A 19,555-nucleotide genomic window follows, 5' to 3' on the forward strand; every position below is an offset into this window, starting at 1 on the left:
TAAAATATTTTAACTTGTTCTGACCTGAAAACACTGTCTTCGACCTGGCTATTTTAATTACATATAGTGCATCAATTAAACTGTTGGGTTATTTGTATTTGTGCACCTGTAAATGCATAATCACACAGGTCAGCAGTTTGCTTCATCCTGTTGTGGTGTGTATTTTCCATAATTGCTTGCATAGCTGATATGTACTTATGTACACCAGTTTCCAGATAAACAAACATAAGTGTGCACACACAAACACACACAATCACTATGGATGTAAACACAACACAAAGTCATGCTGATGGCTCAGTTTTCAAGTGTAAAGAGTGAAGACTACACACACACACACACACACACACACACACACACACACACAAACCTAACGCCTGAGGCATATATATTATATGCCTATACACTATATTTATGGCTGATGTAAAGGTGGCACCCTCTGTTCCTGGGTACAAAACAATAACAGCACCTGTCGGAATTCTCCTCTATACAAACCTTAGAGCTGTAATTTCCACCTGCCCCTCCACCAATACCCTTCTTTCATTTATCCCATAGATTAATTAAGTCCTGCAAATCTGAAACAGGCAATAGAGCATGGTAGTGAGAGGTAGAGCAGGTCATAGAGAAAATGCAGTGAACAGAAAATGCAGAAAGAATGAGAACCAGGTGTAGAGAGACAAGGGAAGGGAAAAAGACCGATATTGAAGATACAGAGGTGACAAACTGACAGAGAGAAAATGCGAGAGAGGGAGTGTGAGCGTGGAAGAGAGAGGCATTTGTTACCTGGTTGTAAACCGCTGTGCTGCACATAAATCCCATTACTTTGGGAAGAGCGCTGGCTGATCCCACCGTTACCGTCACCCACGCATCCCCAGGAAATTGAAGCTATAATTCTCCAATCCTCAGTTCCTCCCCCCCTGGCTCCACATATAGTGTTCTCTCTTATTTTTTTCTTCTTCCCAGACTTTCCCCAACTGTACTTTTGGCCTTTTCTCTTCCAGAAATTTTAATTTATTTAGTTGTTTATTCATTTGTAACACTTTTCTTATACTGTTATATATTAACATTCACCTATAACTCAAGTTAGAGTCTGGTTAAACAGTGCCCTTTAAAGAAAACCATTAGTGGATCTTAAAATGCTAGTCTAATCAAGTATGACAAAATACAGGGCTTTGCTAAAATATATTATTAATTGCTCTGATACTCTGTTTTAATGTAACTGTACTTAAACAGACATAATTTTCATGAAGGTTCATGGAGCACTTCTAAAGCTCTTTACGTCTACAGGGGTTTAGTTTCCTAGCGTTGTGATTTGATACAATGGAAGTGGACAGTGCTATTTATGTGCTGATTGCAGTTGTTACACCAGTGAAATGTCTTGTCAGCTTGAGAGCCATCACTAGTGAGGTTAGCTAAAGAGATGTCCCATTAGTGTGTGTTTTTGTATGCCCATTTTTGTCACCCATGTGAGAGAATGAAAAGCCTGTCTCTGTGTGTGCACGACATCGTGCGTGTCCTTGTATTTGTAAAAACATGCGCCGGTAAACTAGTTTATTGAGTCTCCATGCACCGCTTTCATTATGGCGATTGCAATCTGTTAAAAAAGAGATTAGATGAGAGGATGTACTGCATAAAGACTATTAGAGGAATGAATTGGTTCCTGTACTCTGTGGGGTTGCTCTTTCACTAAGGATTAACTCTCTCTCGGGTCGATAAAAACCCTGGATTCTCCTCCTTCTTGTCTTCTAGAGTCATTTAAAAGACCTCATCTGGTGTGCACTCCTTGAAAATGCTCACACATCAATATTTAAAACCTTAAATATGCATGCAGAAGGTTTAATAACTCAATATGTTTGGTGATAAACAAACATTTTGTATAAAAAAATGAACATTAAATGGTAACATTTAATAAGTGTACACACGTCCATGCTTAAATAATGCATTACTAACTAAATTACTTGCTCAAGGGAACCTAATGGTAACAGAAAATGCATTAATTCATGTTGTATCATCACTGTAATGGCTCAATATTAATAATAGCATTGTAATTATAAGTTCATATGTAATCACTCAATGGATTCTAATTTTACCAAAATATAATCATTATTATATTATGCTTTTACTGTTTTACAGGTAATTTGAATACACTGTAATGCATTACTCAAACATCCATTAATTAATACTAACAAAAAAAACATTTATAAAGTTTTGATATGCAGAAGGCCTACTTTATAGGATGATGTAACAGGTTCTGCATTGATCATTGTGCATTAGACTTTATATAAAGAAGGACAATGCATCTCCCCTTAGCACTTCTAGGCAAACCTTAGGGGGGAAATATCCCGGACATTGCCGCTGCCGTCTTGCTCTGTCTACATCATTTGAAGCCAGAGTCTGCACAGTGGCAGTCTCTTCGGTGTTAAAAGTTATTGCCCATAAACCCATCTGACCAAACACGAGCATCTCCATTGAACACGAGCACAAGATTGGCACACACAACTGTCAAACATGAGGTAAAGTCCCCTTTTTTATGCATCAATGAACTAATTAAAACCAAATTTATCAGGAAAACAGACCTTTAACAAACATCACAATGATAAGAACTACATTAAATGACAAATGATGAAAAATTATTTGGTGTGTACTTTGAGTTTTTTGTTGGGCGTACATCCCATCCACTAACACAGAAGGGGGTGTGGTTTATGACCTATATTGCAACCAGCCACCAAAAGGGCAATCGAGTTGGCTTCACTTTTTGGGAGCTGTTAGGCTCTTCTCTTGTATTTAGAATACAAGACAAAGACAAAGACAAACTCATGCAATCACAATCCCATATGGGATTTTGGATTATCAAACTGAAAGTGGCAGTTGAATTTAGAGAGAAGATGTGTAGATGGATAAATGTCTCTTTGACCATGAACTGACCTTTCAACTTCCTCCCTGTCTGCTGACTACAGAGGCATTCAGACAAGACCCAAAAAAACTCAAAGCTGTCAGGACCCGCACGCACACAATTCTCAACCACTGTGACTAAAAAATAAAAATAAAAAAGAAGTTTAACCTGCATTTATACTGGATCATAGGCCCTGTTTGAATGTAACACCTTAAAAGTCAAGAATAAAAAGGGCAGAATTCTCTTCAGCTTACTTCTTTTTTTTTTTAACTATTTGTGACTGATATTTAAGGGTATAGAAGTGTACAATGCTGTCAAGGTCCTGAATGTCGCCTGTGGTAGACTGAGATGACATGGACAAACAGCTGCACATAAATCTTTACTGAGGCTCACCTGGTTCTGACTCTGAGATTGGATTTGTTTATTTTCTTCAAGCATCTAAACCTATTAGAGAATGTAAGCTTCTTTCATCTTTCTTCATCCATCAAATTGGAATGAATTCACATTGGAAAATGAAGTAGGTGTTTACCACTGTAGCTACAGCTCTTTATTTTGTGTGTGTGCGTGCGTACGTGTGTGCGTGCGTGCGTGCGTGCGTGCGTGCGTGCGTGCGTGCGTGCGTGTGTGTGTGTGTGCTGTCTCTTGTTTAGTTTTTGTGCCAGAAGAAACACATTTTCCAAACAAGAGGCATTTATCTGAGAAATAAATTATTATATAGAAACTTGGGAGAATTTTGTGCAACAAGTTGAGCAGCCAGATGTGTTGCATATGCTTTTATTTTATATCCAAAATGACCCTAAATTACTTTTTTTAACAAAGTAAATCATCATGCCTTCATATACAAAACAGTATAGATTTAGCACCTGCTCTTACAGGGTTGCTACACAAAAACAAACATTACCCCATGTGACATGGCAGCTTTTAAGACATAATTCAAAGAGGCAGGTTGACTGAGCACATTTAAGCAAATTACAATGACCTTGTTGTTCTTATTTTTTGCTATAACTTGGCCAAATACTTAAAGAGAGAGGCACAGTTACACACACAATTCACAGCACAGAGCTCAGCAGTACCACAGATTAGTAACTCGTGGCCAGTGAAGCAGTTCCAGTAGAGAAACTGGGGCTTGACTGCTCTGCCCCAGGGTGTTTTTACTGGAGTTGATGAGGGAGGGGGAGACCTTTCTATATTACTCTACCAAAAAACATTTTTGTAGCCACTCCAGGGATTTAAACAGGTGACATTTTGGTCACAAGCTCATTTCTCTCAAAGTTACCCTCCTGTCACCCCATTTACGCCCTGTGGCAAGATATGCAAAAACCTATTACAGGATGTTGCAGATAGGGTGCCACCTATTTTGAGTACCTTAAAAAGTGCTCAGTTTTACATTGAACTAGACTGTAGCCTACAACCATGTGAATCGGGTTTTGCCATTATTCGGTTGCAGGGAAACTCTGCTTGATGCTCTAATTGACCACAAGGAGAGCCTTGTTTTACAAAAAGGGTTTTCAGTAGTAGGTTACACACAGTTTGTTGGAATTATTATGGCCGGTTTAGGCTTCTACACAATCATTTAGTAATGTAGCCAACACAGTTTTAGTCAGCTGGTACTAATTTAGATTTACACAGACAAACAAAATGACAAGGTGTGTTTACTGCATAGAAATTCTATTTTTGTGGTTAACTGCAAATGCCTTGCAACTGTTTTAAATATATGTCAGCCAATTTATAATAATAATAATAATAATAGACCAATAAACTATGTTTTGGGTTTTTTTGTTAAACCAAACCTGCTACATCACATGACTTTTGGCCACTAGGGAGCAGAATACCCGAATACCAGCATTAACATATCATCTTAAAAACCTGCTATGGCTAACATGTTAGCAAAATACAAACAAAAAAAACCCTTATACAACCATTAAGCACAGAGCGACACAACAGTATCACTCCATCGCTCCAGGGTCTGGCTGCAGTTAGGCTAACTGAAAAACTATAGCAAGTAACATGAGCTAAAAGAGGCTAATGTTAGGCTGTCTTTTTTTGTGGCTTTGTCATGAGAAACGTCTTTTGCATTACATTTATCATTTGATTGTGTGTTTTAAAACCACTATATCTGGCAAGATGAGTAGGTATTGTACAGCTGGAAAGATGGTGTTTTCATAAAATTAGGCTAGGTGCCTATGGAGTAATGTAAGAAAGACACAAATAATTTGGAAATTGGTGCAACATGACTAGAGAAAACAGGAAAAGGGCTGTGGCGTTTGATGTCGGATGAAGGAATGATTGATGGTTATTTTAGCACTTACTTATGTTAGGTAGCTTGTTTGCTGGCTGCACAGTTTTACATTCTATGACCAGCTTAGCACTGTTATACTCAAGCGCTTCCTGGTAACATTTTCAAAACTCTGTAGAGCATGTCATTTCCCAAAGTTGCACTGAACTCTGAGCAAGACAACCTTTGCTACCTCTGCACATCTCTCATCAGCTGGCAAGTTACACACAACTGCCAGTGGCATTTAGCCTACCTACTGAGGAGGAAATCTTGTGAATCACTAACCCTACACTGCTGGATATACGGCAAGTGGAATCAAAAACACAAACTCCTTTACACAGTATCTGCACTGTATTTCATTTGCAAAAAGAAAAAGTACTCGCACGGAGAGGAACAAACAGTGACATCATCAGCCTGATGCAGCTGAGCCATCAGTTGGCACACCTGACATTTATTGTCTCCTGACAACTCTATCTGCTGATCTTAAAGTAAAACAAAAATGCAACAGTAACTCTGCTCTTGTATAAGTATATCGGTGGATTTTGGGGTTTACAGACAGAGTGAGAAAGCTGTCATATGAGGATCCAACTATCTCCACACATCTCACTGTATGATGCCATGCAGTTATCAAGGTGTGTGTGTACATTCTGGTTTCATTATCACTGTCTGTGTTTCTTTTTCCTCCCTCTCTCCAAACCTCCTCAAAGATGATTAATATCCTTTTTTTTGTCTTTTGGCCCTTCCTGTCTTTTATTCTTTCCTTCCTCTTCAGATGTTCAGTATTGTACTGTGTGTGTGCCCCTCACTCCCACTGCTGTGCCCTTTTTTTTTTGTATTTTGATACTGCTGGGGTCCAATCGATCTCTGTCTGGCAGCAGGTTTTTTTGTTCCCCTCTCTGCAGATGCATTTTGGGTCATCCTGTACTTTTACTGTTAGGTCAGTCATAGGAATATGACGCAGTGGCTTGAGGAAGATTTGGTTGATGTGAGAACAGGAGAAGAATTACCTTTGGTTTACTGATGTGGAGAAAAGGCTAGGAATTCAAAAACCTTCACATGACTGTACAGTGGCTCACAGGCTTGTGTGTGCACACACAAACATACATGCTTACACACACACACACACACACACACACACACACACACACAATGTCAAAAACAAAAAAAAAACACACATAGTCACACTTATACACGCACATCATATCTGCAATCAGAACATATTTACTGTTTGCTAATGTGGTTGGAGGTCACATATTGTGTCTTGGGATTTACAAAGTGAAGTGGTGATCCTATACAGACAGATTCAACTCTCTCCCTTGAAGCATTCATAAGTGGTTTTGACCATCTGGGAGTTCATTGCCGATAGAGATTCAGTCATACCATTGCATGTCCGGTCTTCACATACCACAGTTTTCCAGATATTTACTTTGGCCAAAAAGAGAAGAATTGAGTTGCACACCTAATAAACACATTTACGGTAATTTAGAGCAACTTGAAATCTATTAGCTGTGATATTTAAAGGTGCCTATGAAGTCCAGAACCTCATATTAAAGGAATTAGTAGGGGAATTGTTTTTCCTTAGTCAGATAATGTTACGTACATTATATTAAACGCACATGCACACATCAACTTACCACATAGTCTTACTCCCATTCTCACTTTTAAAGGTCCATTGTGTAGGATTTAGGGGTATCTATTGGCAGAAATAAAAAAATATTATATCAAGCATGTTTTCTTTAGTGCATAATCACCTTGAGTCTTTGTGATTTTGTGAACTTAGAGTGAGCTGCTGATATATATATTCCTCATTTATGGTAATCGTTGCACCAGCATGTTGCTACAGTGGCCCAGAATGGACAATGACAAACAGCACTAGGGAACTGCTGATTTGTAACGTGAATATGTTTTTTTAATTGCTCAGTGCATTTATTCTTGAGAGGCGGAGACCTCTTTGGATAATTCGGCTCCCCGTAAAAACCTCCTGAACCATAAACACTGAAAGAATTATAACTAGATGAAGTTTCAGCTGGTTGCAATTTGCATTTCTCAAATGCCACTAGATCTCCCTAAATCTTACACAAGGTTCTTTTAAATAATGTCATCACTTACATTTGCAAAATCCTGTAACCATCTTGCAATCCCACCAGGAAACCTCATTTGAATCTACGTATTACATTTGCAGAGAGACAGTTAACACAATTCACATCAACTGTCGGAGTCAGCATCACTCAACTGCCACTCTTGTACAACAGCTGCAAAAAAGAAAAACAACTTAGCCCTGTTCCATGTAACCACAGAGAAAGTGATTTGCTCTCCTTGTAATCCTTTCTTCTCTCCTCCTTTCTTATGTTCCCCCGACCTCAGCTCCCCCAATGATCCGGCTGTCAGTAAACGACACGGTGGTGGTTGATCCTGGCCAGGATGTGTTCTTAAACTGTGAGGTGACGGCAGGTTTCCCACCTCCCACTGTGACGTGGTCGCGTTACCCAGGCCCTCTTCCCCTCAGTGCCCAAGTTCGAGGGGCAACACTGATTTTGCGGGCCGCCATGCCGGCTGACGCAGGCTTCTACAACTGCACGGCTGTCAACAATGTGGGCAACCCGGCTCGCAAGAACGTCAATCTTGTTGTCAGGAGTAAGTAACACGTGTGTGTGTGTGTGTGTGTGTGTGTGTGTGTGTGTGTGTGTGTGTGTGTGTGTGTGTGTGTGTGTGTGTGTGTGTTTATTCTCGTGCTGCTGTTGTTCGGTCCAAACTTGGCATAAATGATGTTTTGTTCACTCAGCAACAATGAAGACATTTGCAAAGAATTCAAAATAAATTGTGCAACTTTTGATTCCTTTAACTACTTTAAATTATGCCATATGCCAACAAATTTTTTAAATTGTTTTTGACAAAGCGAATACACACACACCTGATAAATATCTCAATATTCTTTAAATTATTTGATCAAACATGCTATATTTTTCATTTTCATCACATTAGTCCATGCCTTTTTCATTAAGGTATTTAAAGCTGAAATAGTTTCCCTTACTTAAAATTAAAAGTGCCATCTGTCCAGTCCTTGTAAGCTTTGTTCATCGGCCCTAACGTGTGAAAGTGTGCAAATGTATTCATTTGTGTATGTGTGTGTGTGGTTTGTGACAGGCAAGCAGCTGATCCATCATTAGAGAGAGCTGATGTGAATCTTGTCAGAATAGGCGAGTTAAGTATCGCTCTTTTTCTAATTCCCCTGCTGTTAAAGAGAAGCCTTCCATTTTCTCTCCCCTCTGGCTATTTTTAGTCCCTTTAATCATCTTTATTCACTCCAATTAGTTAGACTGGAGTGGAAGCAATTAGCGACAGTCTCTTCTGTTAGTTAACACAGTAGAGAACGTATGCTGGATGGGTTTCTCCTGTTAGCTTAATGGGCCTGAACGCATCGTCACACCAGCACAGGTGGCAAGATGGTGAAAGAAACACACACACACACACACACACACACTTGCTTTCAGAGAGTGCATGGAGATAAAAGTCTGCAGGTAGGCAGGCAATGCAAATGAACATGGATGCACACAACCAAGGGCTACTACATCACATGTACATGCGACACTGTCTCCGCACTAACCAGGTAAAGTTGCAGGATCATGTTAAACATATGGTCACTGCTTTCTATCTGTGGCTCTTCCCAAGCATCTTGTTAATAAGCTTGAGAGGAGTTTAAATCAACTCTCCTCTTCTCCTCCTTGCCGCCTGTCTCTCCCCTTAGTGAGGAAACAGAGAGCTGTTTTGTATTCAACATGGAAATCTGTTGGGGAAACGCAGCCTTTGAAACTGAAAATTAAATGTGACAGTGTGAGAGTTACTCTTTGTCCTTGATTTTGTTTCCCCCCCTCCTCCTTATCCCCCTGTTATTTTATTCTGTATCTGGCTCCTTTTGTCTCTCCCTCCTTCACAATTTGCTTCCTCCTTCTCTCTCTCTTTCTTTCTTCTTCAATTTCCTTTTCCCTTTGGTTTCTTTTTGTCACGCTGCCCCCTCCTTACACGCTGTGTCGCAAACTCATCTACCGTTCTGTATTAGCCATCTTCCGCCTCCTCCATCCACTTTTTTTCTGTTTTAATTGCTTTTTTACTCACTCCTTATCCCTAATCCTAACTACTATGTCAAAACTCTCTTGGAGTTAATGACAAACAAACGATATTGGCATGACGTGTTGTCAAAGAATGTAAAAATAAAAAGGTTATGTAAACAGAATGAGATTAATCAACACTTACAGTTTCATAAACATGCAATACAAAACAGATTTTCACCAATGCCAAGCACAATTCGATTTGCACTTGCAATTTTGATTTGACAATCACAAGTTATCAATTAAACTCAGTGCACCTTGACCTCGCTTAAAACTATCTATCAGCTTTAATGCTACAAGAGGTTGCTGCAAGAGTTATTTGTTCATATCTGTATTAAGCATGTGACAAAATGCTTTTGAAAACCTTAAAAATGTGCTTATTTTTTGCCAGTACTAGTTGTGGCAGGAGGAATTTTGTCTTTGGGTGGTCTGTCGGTCCTATCCTTATACATCCTTATATCTCAAAAACACCTTGAGGGCTTTTCTTTAAATTTGACATAAAGATCCATCTGAACTTAAGGATGAACTGATTAGATTTTGGTGGTCAATGGTGAAGGTCTATGTAACCTCATCTGACTCATTTTTATGGATGCTATATCTCAAAAACACCTTAAGAGATTTTTTAAAAATTTGGCACACTTTGACTAAACAATGAACTCATTAGATTTTGGTGGTCAAAGGTCACTGTGACCTTTCGTTTATCTCAGTCTCCTGAATACAATATCTCAGAAACACCTTGAAGGGAGTCTCCTCAAATTTGACACAAACATCCACTTGGACTCAAGAATAAAGTGATTAGTTTGGTGGTTAAAGGTCACTGTGACCCCACAAAACACATTCGTGGCCATACATCAAGAATTCATACAAAATTCCACACAAATGTCTAATAGGATATAAAGATAAAGTGATGACATTTTATATCCAATACGTCAAAGGTCAGTTTCACTATGACATCATAATATTTTGCAAAAATAACACTTCTTTGGCCATTACTCGATGTCATAAGTCAGAACCAGAAGGGGAGACATTTGGTCAGATACTGAATTGATGACAATAATCTTAGGTGTTTACCTTGAAACTGTGCTGATTAAAAAGATCTTCTGTGCTGCCAGGAGAAATGTGTGTGAAGCATCCATGTTTTTATGGACATGCTTGTAAACTGTAACAGCAACTTGACTGCGTCGCTGAGGCATACATCTGCAAGGTGGTAAATTCAGTTTTACCATGACAGCAAAACAGACAGGAGATCACTGTTTTTGTGTACTGGTACACAAATGTTGGCGTATTTGTGCTATTTGTTTATAGTAATGTCTTAACTATATCCAAATAATAGCGTCTTCTTTTTGTGAGTGAACAACAAGCTAAGTCCACAATGTGCTTTGCATTGTAAAATATCATTCAGGCTGAAAGGGAAATATGATAGGGATCACGTGTAATTATGTAAGGAGAAAATTTATTAAGTCCTTCAATTTGTTTTGATCTTTTTCCAGTCCATTCTTAATAAGCATTTGAAATAGTCTCGTCCCCAACTGTTGTTTTCAAGACTGCACTACAGCCAACCTCTGACTCTGTACCATCTATTTAACCCCTCTGTCTCTCTTTTTCTTCACTCTACTACCACCACACACAGCGATGAGCAACCTGACCTTCCAGATTACTCCAGACTCCAACAAGGACAGCGAGACCATCCAGATGGGTCGGGACCTCAAGCTGTCGTGCCATGTTGATGCTACCCCACAGGACAAGGTCAACTACACCTGGTACAAGAACGGTGCGCCCGTCTTCAACTCAGATAGCCTAATCTTGCTGCGCAGCGACCCAGACATGGCACCCGGCACCAGTAGCTTAGAGATTGTGGACATGAAGTTCAGAGACTTGGCTACCTACAGTTGTGTGGCAAACTTCCCAGGCAGCAGAGTGCCGGAGCTCCGTGTGGATGTCAACATCTCCCAGAACAGTGGTGAGGTTTCCTTTCTTTTTTGTTTTATATCTCTGCCTGACTAAGAAAGACAATATAGCTCACTCAAAAATCCTTCGATTGGCCAATTCTGTATTAACTGTGCCAATGTGCTGTAATTAAATGTATGCAAGTAGCTGCTCATCAGTAGCATCAGTCAATATTGTATTTGCTGGCAAATATACTGGTCAGAGGTATTGAAGTGCTTACAGTTTAAGAAACAAAAATGTCAATCAGGGCGTGTTTGGGTTTACAGGCTGTAAATTCATTATTCAGTATGAATATATCATGAATGCACAGTCATTGTCAAGTTGTTTAAGGACTTTGTGTCTCTTTGTGTTCATGTGTGCCTTCTCATGTGTGGTTAATGTTGGCACTTAATTACTGAGCAGTAATCTTTTTTATTGTCCTTATGTTGTATTGAAACTGTGATTGTCCAGTAAAATTAGCCTTGTCAATGTCGGTTTCTTTCATACGTTTTTATTCTCCGTATGTCTTTGTTACCCAGTTTTTCTGTTCACACCTTTTGTAATTTGTATGCCATATCCTCCTCCAGACTTGTTACAAAACATGTAGTTCTTCCTTTCTATTGCATTGTGTTTGTTGTATTTTTAAAATAGTATCCTGAAATGTTTTGGGTTTTTTTTTGCATATAACATTTTAGCTGATAATTATAAGTTAGAGTTATTGATTTTTCCTTTGGCTTCATTAGAGAATAATACCTTTTCTTACTATTTCCTTCCTCTTTTTTCCCTCCAGTCTCTCCTCCAGTGCTGGCAGTTCCACCAGGAGGTCAGGTGGTCAGTGTGCGAGAAGGTGGTAACATTGACCTGGTGTGTTTGGTGGTAGACGGTAAACCACGTCCACCTATACTCTGGTCACGGACAGAGAAGGATCTGCTAATGCCATCAGGGAGGACCATGATGGAGACACCTGATGGCCGCTTGAGGTTAAAGAACGTCAGCAGGGACATGATGGGAGCGTACCGGTGCCAGACTGCTCCATACAACGGTCTCAACATCAAACGCAGAGAGGCACAGGTCCAACTCAATGTGCTGTGTAAGTAGGGATCAGATTATGTTTACCTCATCCTTAAACAAGAACTCGACCTTAAACATACAACAACATTGTTTTATAATAATAATAGTAATAGCTTAATTTTTATCTTTGAAAAAAACAATGTTTACAAAGTGCTTTACATATTACAATAATAAGCAACAATAAAAAAATAAATAATTAAAAAGTATTTTATCAGATAAACGGATAAAACTAAAAACACACCAACAAATCAGGATAGAATTAAGAAAAAGTCAAAGCTTTACATTGTGTGCGCTGAAAAATAATAATAGATCGAAGAACAGGGTGATACAATTGAAAAGACCCCATAGTGATTTCACAGGAATTAATTCATGTGAAGGCCTGTTTATAACATTGTATATGTAGAAGGGATTTTGCTAACCTGATTCCCTCATACAAGTTTTTCCAAAGTACAGGTGCTGTAAAGTGCAGTCGCCTTTAGTCTGGACCATGGAGCAACCCAAATGCACTTGCTTCAACATCTAAGGCTGTGTTCCTGCTTATAGTGTAAAGAGTTAAAGGGACCGCTCACCCCAAAAACCAAAAATACATATTTTTCTCTTAACTGTAGTGCTATTTATCCATCTAGATTGTCTTAATGTGAGTTGTAGTGTATGAGATGTGTACCATGAAGATGTCTGCCTTCTATCAAATGTAGTGGAGCTCATAGACTCCTGAGAGGAGAAGAGAAAATGCAGTCTGAGATTTTAAGTGTAAATATCCACCATAAGTGAAGCATTTAAGGGAGGGAATTCCACTACTTTGAATAATGAATTTCAGGCCTTGTTATTGTCCTTGAGAGAGTTTCTGAGAGTACTAAATCAGTTGGGATAATTTTGTCGTAATGGTAGATATAATTGTGCATCGTTGGCATATTAGTGGAAAAAAAAAGAAAAAAATCCGAATTATATGACCCAGTGGAGGCAGGAAGAGGGAGAAGAGGAAGAGGGCTGGGGTTACTTGTTGACAGCACTTCATCTCCTACAGTGGATTGTGGTGTAAATAGGATTGCTAACTGAGTCCAGACCTGTTTTAAAATACTATTATTAATGCATCTTGTGTACTACTAGGATAGGATAGGCTGATATGAAACTTATTTGATACCTGGGGCAGTAGCAAACAGTAATAGTATTCATGTAATGTCTGCATTAAACAAAACAGAACTTCTGAACTAGAATATTTACAGTAGTAAAAATAAGTGTAAAACATACTGATGATAGCAGGTATATGGCATTAACAGTAACAGTGGAAATACCAGCAGAGAAAAATGTTTTGTAGGTATTGTTCTCAATGACTATATAAAAGCTATCTGTGACAGAAGTTCACTTTTTAAATACAGATCTTTTAGTAGTGCCTTTGTGTAGACCTCCATAGGCCATAAAAAGTATGTGTTGCTATGGCAATATCAGCGATGCATTAAAACACTGCATTTTTATTTTGCCCTACACTCAGTAATGGCATAATCTTCACACTTTAAAAACACTTCCAAAACTGTGTACCCTAAAGATAAGGACGTGTATGGTAATGTAAAGGATGCCAAAGGAGAAAAGTAAAAGGAATTGAGGATACACCTATGGCTTTAAGGCTGTTTTCTCTCAACCCACCCCTTCCCCTTTGTGAGCGTTTCAGTGGGGGCTGCCATTATAATTCTCCCAGAGGATGGGCTTTGAGAAAGGAGTCTGTCTTGCTAAAGTAACACATGATTTCAATACCATTTCCCTTCCCAAGAGGTTACTAACTTTTACTTACTTTTACAATGCTTGAAATGTAGTGGTACTAAGCAATGGCACTTCTGACTATTGAGACTGCCTAGAGCTCAACATGAAATACGAATTTGGTTCAGATTTGTCTGGAAACTATCAATTAATATGAACATACTTTAGGCATTTTCATGTATCTAATAAACCATACAAAATCACTCGATATACATGACATGCAATTTCTACGTTTTGTGGGCTTTGCAAGCCTGTTTTGATTTAATTTTTTAAAACATAAAAACATGCATTTATATATTTTAATAAAAATGCCAGAAAAAATATTTTACATATACAAAACAGTAAATATACTTATTCTTCTTTGAACTAACACTAGCTGTGTTTCATTTCTGTTCGCACCAGGTGGGCACAATCAGTGCTCCATATAGAAGTTGTCAAGAGCAGCAGTAACACAGGGTCCCCTGCTGAATTTCCCTGCGTTAGTGACAGGGTTGTCATTCATGTGGTGTATTGTAACCAATGGGTAAAATCAGACATAATAACTAATAGAAAATAATTTTCTCTAGAGGGTAATCGGTTGAGTCTGAGCTTCTCCATGACACCACAGGCTTATTCTGGACAATTAAAGACACCAAACTTAAGTATTACTGTTGTTTTAACAGTCATCCAAGATGTTTAATTAAATCTGAGAAATATAAATTTACTGTAAATGTTATTAGATGTGGCATTAGATGTGTACGTTATAGTTTAAAGCTTGCTTTCTTGCACAGCAGTGTATCATTACATTGCTAAGTGCTTGGTTTAATTTAGTAAATTTATGGTAACAGGAATTCAGTATTCAGTGCAACCCTTTTGGCACACTCCCAGTGTGCCCTGTGTACAAGGTCAAGTTAAAAGACTACTGTTAATTAAAGTGATGAAATGTACCAATGTTAGGATACAAAAAGAAAGAGCAGTACATCTAAAACACATAAAACAACTAATGATTCAAAAAGAGATGAAGAATGAAAGGCTGGACGCCTCTATTCATCAGGCAACCTCAAGTGAGAAATATTTCCTTCTTGGACCAAAACTCTCACATTCTGATGCTACAGAGAGACGATATACTGTATCTGGATAAATATATTTTAAACCCTGGACCTATATTCTTTCCCATACTTGATGAAAGCACACCCAAATCAGTGCCCTCTCTTCTCTCTGTCTCTCCTCTCCTCTTAAAGAAGGATTTACAGGCCCTTCTAATGCAGGCGGGGCGTAAGGGCAACACTCTGTGAGCTCTGCTGTCCACACTGGCCAACTCTGATTAATGGACCAGGTGGCCACCCCACTCTGGACAGAGAAAGAGACAGAGAGATGAGACAGATACATGAGCAGGACCAAGGGAGAGAGAGAATACAAACTTGAAACAGGAGAGCAGGGTTAGGGATGGTAAGGTGCTAAGAAAAAATGTGTGATTTGGGGGTTAGGAAGATGGAAAGGAGGAAAAAAGAGAAACAGATTGGCAGATGGAGAAACACCTTAAATGAGGAGCTATTGCTGTATATCTACAGCCAACAAAAACGTGTTTCTTCTTATCCCACTGCCCCTCTTGATGTTGTGCATCCATTTTACCTCATTTGTTAATTTTATCGGGTTTGTTTTGCCTCCTTCCACTCAGCACTGTTGATAGATGTTAGGGAAGGTGCCATCATTTTTTATGGCAGATATAATTAAGAGGATACGCAGATTCTTGCCACTGTTGCCTCACCCACTTCCTCCTTTCGCCTTGTATCCCTTCTCTACTTGCCCACTTTTCCTGCAAGAGAGGTGGCTGTTCTTCCTCATTGCCATTCTCATCATCATCAATCAGCTAACTGCTGGCCATGAGAAAGGACCTCTCTCTGTCTTGTCATTCCCTTTCTGCATCCTGCATTCTCTCATTCTCTCCCCACCTCCCATACTCAATCATCGACTTCTCTCACTTTCACACCGCACTCTCCCTATCATTTGTCTTCCTCATTGTCTTCTCCTTTAAGAGCTGTTTCTCTCTCCCTTCATCCCGCCTTCCTCCCCCCACTCACCTCCCTCCTCTCTCAGTCTCATGTAAATTGATTTTCTCTTTGTGTACTGTAAATGTTTGGCTTGGCCAGTGTTGCATTCCCGGATGGAATCCATTTTGCATTCGATAAGACAGATAGCGATGGCGCGTTTACATGGATTATGGTCTTCACACTATGAAACATTGCAATGTGGTGCTGTGAGTCCCAAATGAGGAGCAAATAAATGCAAAAACTATGCTGCAGAGAATTCTAAAAGTTGGGTTAGACATTGAAGTAACCCCACGACTTCAAAAAGTGAAGCACTCTTCTACAAAACTTGCGTAATTGTTGAAATAAATACTTAAGGTTGGGTAAGGGGTCTGTAATAACTTGTCTACCAAATTCTTCTGGGGATGGGATGATTTATAAACTGCTCACAAAGCAGCTCACAACAGACCTCCTCCTCTTTCCCTCCCTGCTCCCTATCTTATTACCATCGCCCCACGGTTTGCCTGCTTTTCTTTACCCTTGCCACCTGTTTTCAAAGTCACATAGCCATCAGTATGCACATGTGTGTCCATAAGCAGGAGCAGGGTATGTGACCATACACTAATCAGTCCATCGGATTGCAATATGACCTTTGACCGCTCCCCCATTTCTCAGCTCTATCACATGGTTCTGTTGTGGCTGTGGGAAGTACGAGCAACACAGTTATTTCCAAAGGTCAGAAGATAATAATGACTGGACACACAGCAGCAAACGACAACTTAGATTCTACATGTCAGAAAGCTGTATGTATGTTTTATTCACATGCTGGGAGTCTAGACTGAATCAACACAGAAGCTAAGAAGTTAAATCTTATGGTGGTTTCCAGTCTTGTTAGCATGCAGGTGCTTACTCATGTTCCTCTGAGTGAGTGCAAGCACAGAATGGTAAACTATGATTCCAAACAAGGATTTGGTTTGGCTGCACATAAATGTACTCATAGCAAAAATAAACAGTGAAAGCTTTACTCACACAGAGAATAGGCAAGGTCCAGATTTTAAAGGAAGACTCAGTGTCTGCAGTGATAACTAGTTAGTTAGTTACATTTGTTGGGTTTTTATTAACTTTCACTATGTAAAAATGTGTGGAGGCCAGATTCAACCAATTTTGTGGTTGAAAGATGACCAACAAGATGTAGAAAAAGCATCATATTCAGTGACATTACACCTATACATCCAGCCACAGTGGTGGTGAGCAGGGACAAACTGACTAACAATAAGGCTTTTATTTAAAAAAATCCTGAGTTCAACAACACTGTCAGCCATATAGGCACAGTCAATATCTGCATGAGCTCAAACCCTGGTAACGGTTGTCGTCTCTTTGGTGAGCTTTTGTATTTCAATTTGCATTTAACAGAGTCTGTGCAATAAAATAATTTGAGACTGATGTGAAATTTCAGTTAGTGGAAAAAAAAGCTGAGATGCACATTGGACAATACAAAAAAGTCAATAAAATAATAATAATCACTAGAGGCTGATATGATCAAAATACAATACTATGGTGATACTTAAGCCTCAATCGATACAATATTGTTGCGATTTAAAATGTGTTGCTGTAGGCTGAGTATTATGATAACAAACATGCAATATTTTTCCTTTCTCGATTAAAAATTCTGTCCCAAAAGGAAAACTTTGTCTACATCTGTTTTGAAGATAACATTTTAAGTTTGTATTTTGTGAAATTGTATCTAATGGCCTGTAAAAGCAATTGATTTTATTATTCTAGTAGGCTACCAAAATAGAATTTGTAATATTAATAATTTATATAATAAATAGTTGATACTTGGCATCTGTGTTTTGATACAGTATTGCCCAGCAAAAATATATTGTAATACTATGTTGTATTGATTTTTCCCTGACCCTAAATAACACGTATAAAACCTCCAATTTAAAAAGCCAAGCTAAAGAGGTAGGTTTTAAGTTGATGTTCAAAGATGTCAGCACAGGGTAATCATTGTTCAGTAAACAAGATGTCATAGACTCCTCCTCCAACATCAGAATAATTTGTCATTGGATACATTCCTTGTTGAATCACTTTCTGTTATTACTTTCATTACCCCTGGGCTAGTTAATTCTGCTCAGAGATTTCCACATTGTATCAAGCACAATAAGAGCGTCTCTCTGTTTCAGTCCTCTCCCCTGTTCCTCGTGTTATCTTTCTGTCTGTTTCTTCCGCTCCTCCTTACTGTAGCTCATTGGAGGCCCTATCCATCTAAATTACAGGCATAACACAGATTAGACTATAATTACACATCTGTGTCTGATAAACTTGATTCATAAGGGACTCTAGTCATGCTGCCTCACCTCTAGGGGCCTCAACACCAGATCTCATCACTGTTAGTACCGCTATACCACCATTAGCATCTTGTCTATTATCTACATGGTTAGCCAGGGGTGAACTGGCTGGCTGGTGATTTGTGGCAGAGTCATTTGGCTGTCTTGTGTCTTGGCTGACCCCAGGGCAACAACAGCTAGTCAGTCATTAAGCTCAGAGCCGCACATCCCTGCTGACAGGATAATTACAGCTGGTTAGGATAGGTTAGCAGCAGAGATGGGACTACGTTTGTAAAAATGCCTGATCCCTTGTGGCAATAACACTTGGTCTGTGTTGGATTATTTGTCAAAACGAATGTTTTCTGATGCTGTGAGGACATTTACATTGCAGAGAACAAAAAGATAATGCAGGCAAGGTGAGATGGTGGTGATGTATTCATTGCAGTCCATTTTGCATTGTCCACATCTCCAAGCTGAAATCTCTTTTTCAACCTGTTCTGCTTCAATTTATCTCGACCCCCTTTTATGATGGAAATAGATTTTAAACGATTAGAGATAATGGGTTTTACATGGATACACCTCATAACCATACTTAATCACAAAGTAAGTGTCCCAATTTTTTTCAGTCAGTGTATATGAGCATGTGAGAGGTACTGTATAGTGACTTCGAGTACAAAAGTGGATAACATTCTGAAACCCAGAAATCAAAGATTAAGAAATTACTGTAGTTTGTGCAGTGCAGAAAAATGACTGTGCTGAGTAAAAAATGCACATGTCCCTCCAATAACATCCTGTTATACCATGGAAACCTAAAACATGTGACATTATAACACTAGCCATCTGCATACTATACAAGACTACGTCATTGCTTAGAAATGATTTTTTATGCCTTGAAAATAAAAACATTGAAATGCACACAAGATATATTTAAGTTAATCCACCAAAACCAAAACCAAAACCTTCAACTGTACTATTGCTTCTGACAGAGAGAGCTTGCAAAAGATGAACAGATGTGACTAAATAAAAGTTACGACATATTAAAGATAAAATTAACAACAATGAGAAATTAGAGTTTGTTTACTTCATTTAGATGATTAAATTGTTGATGTAGATCATTAAAGATTTCTTGGCATAAAAAGAATGTCTTTGGACATAATAAGTAATTATATCGTCTCAATGATTAACTGATGTGAATATTT

General features: G+C 38.8%; 1 protein-coding gene across 1 annotated transcript in view; it reads left to right on the top strand.

The window, feature by feature from the left end:
• The window catches only part of LOC121943399 (MAM domain-containing glycosylphosphatidylinositol anchor protein 1), a 203,372-nt gene that overhangs the window by 129,270 nt on the left and 54,547 nt on the right, over nucleotides 1–19,555 (top strand). The window contains exons 7-9 of the mRNA XM_042486927.1: nucleotides 7,530–7,799; nucleotides 10,902–11,231; nucleotides 11,988–12,287. Coding sequence (XP_042342861.1) covers nucleotides 7,530–7,799; nucleotides 10,902–11,231; nucleotides 11,988–12,287 — 900 coding nt within the window. The remainder of the gene's footprint in view (nucleotides 1–7,529; nucleotides 7,800–10,901; nucleotides 11,232–11,987; nucleotides 12,288–19,555) is intronic.

This window comes from Plectropomus leopardus, chromosome 1 (genome assembly GCF_008729295.1).
Source record: "Plectropomus leopardus isolate mb chromosome 1, YSFRI_Pleo_2.0, whole genome shotgun sequence".
NCBI classification, from domain to species: Eukaryota; Metazoa; Chordata; class Actinopteri; order Perciformes; family Serranidae; genus Plectropomus; species Plectropomus leopardus.